The sequence below is a fragment of the Equus przewalskii genome, chromosome 5 (assembly GCF_037783145.1).
Source record: "Equus przewalskii isolate Varuska chromosome 5, EquPr2, whole genome shotgun sequence".
NCBI lineage: Eukaryota > Metazoa > Chordata > Mammalia > Perissodactyla > Equidae > Equus > Equus przewalskii.
In genome coordinates, this window is record NC_091835.1 from 67230102 (window position 1) to 67238965 (window position 8864).

The following is an 8864-nucleotide window of genomic DNA, read 5'->3' on the forward strand; positions in this document are numbered from 1 at the left end:
TCTTTGGTAAAGAACTCCTCCTGTTCACTAATTTTATTCCTGATTTTAATAAATTGACTTTCTGAATCTTCTTTGTAGTTTGTTGAATTCCTTCATCACAGCTTTTCTTTATCAAGGAGATTACAATATTCCATGGCTTTGAGTTCTCTTACTGGAAAATTATCATTTTCTTTTTGTGATGCCACATTTCCTTAATTTTTCATATAGCTTGTAGCTATATGTTTCTGCTTTCACATTCAAAGTAGCAGGTGCCTCCCTAGCTAAGCTTTTATGTCTTATTTGGGTCTTACAATTCACCAGGTTGGCTATTAGAAACTTCTCTTTTGTGTTCAGAAGGTTGTGCTAAAGCTCAAATGTGTGGATTCTCCCTTGCTTGCTGACTATGGCCTATTTTCTGAGCATGCTCCTTGTCTACCAGAGTTCACTCTGGCAGATACACAAGGGAGCATGCACTAAGAGGCAGCAACAGAGTGCAGGGAAGTGTGAATCTCACACTGGGTGGGTACATTTGGGAACCCTGCAGACACAGTGGCACTCCCAGAAGCATGTGGGTGGACTTTCTGATGAGCACAATCCCTTCAAGGCCATTTGAAATTCTTATCTGCATCTTTCTCAATATCCTCCCTCCCCGCAGTTGCAGAGTTCTCATCTTAGTACTGCAGGTGCTGGTGGAGGGAAATGGGTTTATTCAGCTGTGTCCAGCCTAGCTAGGATAACTGTGCTCTTGTTCACTACCCTCCTCTTTGCCTGAGGGAGATGTCACCTCTGCCATATAAATCAGCCCCTTCAACACCTTCTTGGGAGTTGCCAGGAAAGTTTCCCTTACTGCCTCTGCTGCAACCAGACTCACATCTGCTGCAACCAAACTCATACGTTTTCTTTCCCTCTTTTTTTTCTTCCATGATGTGTTGGATTCTCCCTTTGAGAGGGCTGGACTTCTGCAATTTCTCTCTCATGGTTAAATGCCTCCCCAATTCAGCATTCACCTGATTCTTGCCCAAGAAGAGCAAGAGGCATACAGGCAATGTGCCTGGCTCTGCTGGTGCTGCAGCCTATATGGAGGTTTGTCTATCTCCTACTACCTACTCTCATGGGTAAGATTCCTCTTGGGTCCCTTGGAGCAAGATCCAAAGTCCGGAAATCCTCGCCTAGATGTTCTTGATTGTGTATGGATGTCTATTTATTCATTAAAAAGGGAGATAAAAAGGAGAAATGTCTTATGCTGTCATGTTGCTGATGTCACCACGAGTGGGAGCATTTTAAGAGTTTGGGCCATGTCTCAATTATCCATATGTTCCAAGTGACTGACACAAAATCTATGCCCTAGTAGAAAGCAAAAATCTTTGCTGTATAATAATGATATTAAAAGAGAATCAATGCAATGAGAAAATTCCATGGGGATAGTAAAACTTTGTGGCCATGCCTTTTCATATTATTTCTAGGGAAAGGCCTTTGTCAATGGACTTGGGGAACAATGGAACCATCACAGAGTTCACCCTCCTCAAATTCTCTGCCAACCCCCACATCCAGGCTCTGCCTTTTGTGTTGTTACTGGATATATACCTCCTAACAATAAATGAGGAATCTTATCATGCTGCTGGTGATAAGTCTGATACTCACCTCCAGTTGTCCATGTACTTCTTCCTCAGTCATCTCTCTTTCCTGGATCTTTGTTTATCTCAGTCATCATGCCCAAGGTGCTAAAGGACCTTCTCTCAGACAAAATCCATCTCGATAAGGGTCTGCCTGGCACAAGGCTTCTTTGTGCTTATCACTGCTGGGACTGAGGACACTCTGCTCTCAGTAATGGCCTATGACTGTTATGCCACCCTCTGCCAATCTCTATGCTCTATGGACAGATGATGAGGAAACAGCTGTGTATGCAGCTTGTGTGGAGGTCATGGGGGTTGGGTTTTTTGAATGCTCTTATCAACATCCTCCTAGCTGCCAAATTGGACTTCTGTGAGAACCATACCATCAGCCACTACAGCTGTGAAGTACCCTCTCTTTTCCCTCTGTTCTGCTCTGATGTCTCTACCAACCTCATAGTCCTGCTCTGCTCCAGTCTGCTGCATGGGCTTGGGACCCTCTTCCCAATCATCTAGTCCTATGCCCATTTTGTTTCCACCATCCTGAGCATCAGCTCCACCACAGGCAGAAGCAAGGCCTTCTCCGCTTACTCCTCCCACATCATTGTAGTGAGCTTTTTATATGGATCTGCCTTTCTTCACTATCTCGTGCCAATCTCAGCATCCTCTGGAGTTGATCTCTTCTGTGAAGTATGCTGTGGTTGCTCCCATGCTGAATCTTCTCATCTACAGCCTGAAGAACAAGGAGGTGAAAGTAACTTTAAGAAGAACACTGGGGAATTACTTTCCATGTTATTGGTGGGAAAATAAAGCTAGAAGATAACAAAGAATCATAAAATATAATACTAGACAGACATTAAGAAAAAATTCCTAGGTCTACACAATATCAAGTGTTGGGAGATAAATTAATAGTGCGTAAGAAATGAATGTAGAGGTATTATACAAGTGTTAGCTTAGTACAAATAGAAAACAATTTTTATATTATATTTATATTATATTAATATTATATTTTAAATAATATTATTTTTTGAGATAAATTGGAAAATAGGAAATAAACATGTTGATTCTCACTACTCCTCAAATATTCACATTGGTCTTATTGCGTGTCTCAACTTAAAAAGCAAATTTGCCTGTTATTTTATCCTTAAAATGAGTTTATTCAGGAATAGCCAAAAGGATTGCAATTCAGAATGTGCATGCTATGGCAAACTATAGGCAAATCCAGAAAACAAAGCAGGGAAGCTGCTTTTATAGAGGAAAATGGAGAGCAAGGATGGGCTGTTGTAAATGAAAGTCCATTGGGATAAAGTAACAGTTCAGGGGCAACAGCTTCTCATTGGCTGAGCTGTGGCACTTCTCATTGGCTGGACTATTGCCAGGTGGGGAGAGAAATCTTCCTTTAGTCTTAAAGTAGTTTTACTTCCTGTGGAAGATGCAAGCATATGTTTCTTCCTGTTTGTTGAAATTCACGATATATGATAGGGCATGAGTACTCTGCCTGCAGGCCTTCCCAACTCCAATTTAGCTAAGATTTCTTTTATTAACTTCCACAGGTGAAATATTTGTGTCTTAAATCATTATTTGCAATTGAGTTTAGGAAGTTCAATGGAAGCCATAACTTCACTATTAAGTAAAGGTTCTGGACAGTTGGATAAAACTAGTGATAGACTTCAAGTCACATGGGAGGAGTAAAGGGGTTCAATATTTCTGGATATTTTGTGGTAATATGCATTAAGAACTTTCACAAAGCTCATATCCTTTGCCCCAGCATTTACAGGTTCAAAGAATTAAACATATATTGCATCAAATTTTGGCCACAAGATTGTTTATCACATAATTTTTTCATGATAGCTATGAAAGCTAGAAATGCTTTGTTATATTACAGAATGTGTAATTTGATTAAGGTAAACTCATGCTATTGAATACTGTAATCCATATTTTGAAATCATATTTAGGAAAGTATTTAATGTAAGGAAATTCTACACATTAAAATGATACATAAAAAAGATTCAAAATTATTCTTGGATTTAATCCACTGTTCATCAAACTTTTATGTGCACATGAATTATCTGGAGATGTGGATGAATGTCAGTCCAATCAATAAGACTAGCATGGGGCCTAAGAGTTTGTATTTCAAACAAATTTCCAGATGATGCTAATAATACTGGCCCATGACCATACTTTGAGTTGAGGAGCAAGAGAGTAATCAATTTTGAGAGAAAGATAGATAGATAGATGATAGATAGATAGATAGATTGACAGATTATAGATTGATAGACAGAATTAAAAGAAAAATACCTTAATATCAGAGTATTTTTCCCTAACTTGTGGCAAATAAAGAAGACTTTATATTGTCTTAATTACATTTTTACTTAAACTTGTGTTACTTTTGTAACTTTTATTGTCTTATTTTAATAGAAGCTCAATATAGAAACACAGAGAATCCCCCTAAAAAGAATAGATAATGAAACACTATTTAATACTGTGCATCCAGAGATAACTACTATTAATACTTTGCAAATATTCTTTACATGAAAACACACACCAACACCTTGCCCATAAAAATATACAAACATGCATATACATGAATCATCTACAACATTCCTAGATTTTATATATATAAATTTTATAATCAGAGAAATATATGAAAATATTATTTCTTTGCATAGATCTATAGAATGACAATGGTAGACCTGAGCTGTTCAATGTGGTAACCACTAATTACACAAGACTATTTAAATTTAATTTTTCATTAATTAAAATTAAGTAAAACTAAAAATCTAGTTCCTCAGTCTCACTGGGCACACTTCAAGGGCTCCATAACCACATGTAGCTAGTGGCTGCTTTATTGGACTGTGCACATATAGAACTTTTCCATCATCACAGAAACCTGTTGGACCACACTAGACAATCGGACTTGAGTTTTCCAGTCTTCTCGGAATTTTATTTGGTTGCTTTCCTAATAAATATTAAGGATTAACTTTTTTTCCTAAAACTAATTTTACTGATAAATCTTGTAGCTCATTTTAATAAATAAATGGAAATTTGTTTTACATCAAGACCACGAAAACTTAAGCAAATGATTCCCCGCATGACATCTCCAATCTGTGGGCATTCATACTTTAAGAGAGCCATTGTTTAGACTGAACCTACACAGATGCATCACAAAAAGGGAGTCAACTGGCTTAAAGAGATCGAGTTCATTGATTTTTTTTCTCTTTACCCATTTGATAATCACCTTAGTGAGTCAGCAGCTCACATCCAGGTAAATTCCCATTGCTTCATAAGGACCATTCAAATACTCTTGGCCAAATCTATCTCCAATCAACTCCCTCTAGACTAACAAAGGTTCACGTTTAATGTTTCATAGTCATCACATCAACCTGGTAGTTCCAAAGGTCAGATTTAAGCAAGCTGCATGAATTTAAACTTGCTGACATTTTTTGGTACGTTTGCTAAAGTTCTTGAGTACAAGATTGACTTCAAATTGTGACTACGGGGAACAGCAGAGTTATCATTCCCCTGAGCTTCTAAACCAGGGACTTAATGCTCAGGCTGTCTAAACATAGCTATTCTGAGGATTCATTAGTCCAGATAATTCTATGAGTGGCTGAGACATGTTATAAACAATCATGTAGAAATCCAAGTGAAGAGCTGCCTGGGTGAAGACATCTGAGATCATTTGAAAGAGGCAACTGTTCTATGCCTATTTCGTATGTTAGTGCAGAATAAAGAAGTAGATTTAATTATCAATTGGATTACATGAATTTAACTATGTTTCAGGATGCAGAAAACTATCTTCTCCAGTTCATTCATCTTCTTAGAACCTTGATATAAATCACATTCTTGCAGCCTTCTTGGGGATGAGATTATCTTGGACAGAATTTACAGGTAATCAGCATTTGGGTTATGGGAAGGGCTTTGCAGCTGAGATTATGTATGAAGAATTGATAAGTAAGGGCTCAGGAGGCACCCTGGCTGGGAAATTAAGTCTGGGCTAGACCTTGCATTATCAGGTACCAAGCAACTCAGGATTAGCCAAAACCAGGAGTCATGCTGTGGCACCATGATGTGTCCTGGAAGTTACCTAAAGGACAGTCTCTAGGCTCTCAGGCTAGAACTAGGAACCATCTGTAACAATGTTTAACTAGACCCCCTGACATTATAAACTAGATATAGAGTCTTAGAAAAAAGTAGAATCTAAGGGCAGGGACATAATCCGGGCATGAGAAAGAGATTTGGGATTTGGACATTGAGAAAGTACCTAAGGATCGAAATCAGAGAGGTACACAACTGAGGTATATACAGGACCGAATGTTTTAAGCTGCCTCTCTACACTGGAGAAAGAAATATGAGATCTATTTTTTAGGGGCAGGGGTCAGCAGTAACTGACAATTTTAACTGAAGATAGGGGCCCCATCAAGCACAATCTGTCACAGGACTGACAGGGTGAGTCCCTGATCTTGTTCTCTAACACTATCCCTGTTCTACCCTGTCTGGGGCAATTGTCCAGAGTGGATTGATCTGGAGAGGGTTTTCTATCCTGGCTGCTCCTTTGAGCACCAGCATGATTTCCATTCACATTCTTTGCTTCCTTCTTTGCCCAGAGTTCTCCACCCAACCAGGATATGCATCCATCCCAGAAAATAACGTAAGGGCAAGCGCCAAAGTTACACCTAGCGTCTCTAATATCTCCCGTCTAATTTATGGCTGCTCTTCCTTTCCAGAACAGTGACATGCCCTCCGTTCCTGAGGGAAATTGCCCTCAATGATTGTAAAATGTTTTAACTTTGGAAGGGATCCACTCCAAAGTGATTTCAAAATGCCAATCTTCAGCCACCTTAGTGATCTCTACATGATTGTCTGAGACTTCCTTTAGAAAACAAGTTCGGTCATTGTCACAGCAAAAACTTTAACTCCTGATTGATAGTGCATTACCCTGAAAGAGGATTTATTTATTATCTGACTTCTGCCCACAATTGTAACCTAAAGGAATAATAGTGATGAAATTAATAATAATAATAATAAGTGAGCCTTTTGTGTAGACATTTTTCTAAATACTTTATATATTTTATCCTTGAAAAAATCCTGTGAGAGTGGTGATACTATTACCTTATTTTATAGACAAGAAAACTGAGGTACAGAATAGGTAAGCCACCTTAATAAGGTCTCACAGCTCATTAGTGGTCGAGCTGGGATTTGAACCTAGACTGATGCCTACCTGTGAATGACTACACTACCTGTGAGTGACTACACTGTGCTGCTAATTCACATTGTAGAGTCATGCTAAAAAGAACTATCCCATTTCCTAATTCTTTATCTTTGAGTGCGCTATTCTCTCAAACTACTTGTCTCTCTAGAGAAGCTTACATTTTCTTAAAATCTTTGCTTACGTACCTCAATATTAACTCATTACTGACTCTTCCAAAAATCATCTTTAGAACTCTCATTTCACCAATCACAATGGTTTCTAGTAGCCTATGTTTATATATGTATCTCATTGAAGTGTGACCTTTAAAATGAGAGAGACCATGTCTTATTTTCCATTATATTCAAAGTGACTGACATAAAAGTTGGCCTAGTGTAGAAGATAAAAATTTAATTGCTGATTAATAGTGATAATAAAAGAGAATCAATGCAATGTGAAAACTGATTGGAGAATAGAAGAAACTTCACTGTTGTGACTTTTTTATATAATTTTTAGGGAGTAGCCTTTGTAAATGGCCTTGGGGAACCACAGCACCATCACTCAATTCCTCCTCCTCGGGCTGTCTGCCGACCCCCACATCCAGACTGTGCTCTTTGTGTTGTTCCTGGATATTTACCTCCTGACCATAATGGGGAACCTGACGATGATGCTGGTGATCAGGGCTGATTCCCACCTCCACACACCCATGTACTTCTTCCTGAGTCACCTCTCTTTCCTGGATTTTTGTTTTTCTTCAGTCACTGTACCCAAGATGCTGAAGGACCTCCTATCTGAGATAAAAACCATCTCAGCAAGGGGCTGCCTGATACAAGGCTTCTTTGTGCTTATCACTGCAGGGACTGAAGTCGGCCTACTCTCAGTGATGGCCTATGACCGTTATGCTGCCATTTGCCACCCTCTGCTCTATGGACAGATGATGAGGAAACAGCTATGTGTACAGCTTGTGTGGGGGTCATGGGGCTTGGGTTTTTTGAATGCTTTTATCAATATCCTCCTAGCTGCCAACCTGGACTTCTGTGAGAACCATACTATCAGCCACTACAGCTGTGAGGTGCCCTCTCTCTTCCCTCTCTCCTGCTCTGATGTCTCCAACAATCTCACAGTCCTGTTGTGCTCCAGCCTGCTGCTTGGGCTTGGGACCCTCCTCCCAATCATCTCATCCTACGCCTGCATTGTCTCCACCATCCTGAGCATCAGCTCAACCTCAGGTAGAAGCAAGGCCTTCTCCACCTGCTCCTCCCACCTCATTGCAGTGGCTTTCTTCTATGGCTCAGGGTTTGTCCGCTATCTCATGCCGACCTCAGGATCCTCCCTGGAATTGATCTTCTCTGTGCAGTATGGTGTGGTCACTCCCATGCTGAATCCTCTCATCTACAGCCTGAAGAACAAGGAAGTGAAGGCAGCTGTGAGAAGAATACTGGGAAGTGTTTGCCATTTTCCTAGTGGAAGAATAAAGCTAAAGGATAATGGAGAATCAAGATAATATGATACTAGCTACACATGAGTGAGTTGACCTTATGAAAAACTCCCTGGCTCTACATAACATCACATCTTACAAAATAAATAAGCAGTGCATAAAAAATGGACACAGAGGTATCAGAAAGCTATTAATTTAGTCCAAACAGAGTGAATACAATGGGTTAAACAACTATCTCAATTTAGAAAATGTGGTCATGATAGTGCTAATTCGTTATTCCAAGTACTCCCCAAATAATCACTTGGGTCTTCTTATTAGGTAAAACATTTGTGTCTTCAGTCATTACTAGTAAGTCACTTTAGGAAAAGTCAGTGGAAGCCACAAATTCATACTTAAGTAAAGGTTCTGGAGGCAAATACCCTTTTAGCCACTCTTTCTATTTTCAACTCCACTAGACTCAGAAGAGTTTAAAATTAATGACTATAGGTCATTGCATTGTCCAGACCTCCCAAAGGCCAAACCTAGGACATCCCTATTGGTCCTTGTAAAATTCAATGTTGAAAACATTGTTTCAAAACTAAACAGTTCTCAAAAACTAAATCTGACTTCAGACTGTGATTACAGAATATAAAATGTGTTGCCTTCACCA

At 39.2% G+C, this 8864-nt stretch overlaps 1 protein-coding gene and 1 pseudogene across 1 annotated transcript; both read left to right on the forward strand.

Annotated features, from left to right (window-relative positions):
- The first annotated feature begins 1458 nt into the window (after positions 1-1458).
- Positions 1459-2412, forward strand: LOC103546813 (olfactory receptor 8S1-like; annotated as a pseudogene).
- A 4897-nt stretch (positions 2413-7309) lies between these two features.
- On the forward strand, positions 7310-8265 carry LOC103546812 (olfactory receptor 8S1-like). The gene is given in 2 exon segments (XM_008513648.2): positions 7310-8222; positions 8225-8265. Coding segments are annotated over 2 exon segments (954 nt in total).
- Positions 8266-8864: the final 599 nt, after the last annotated feature.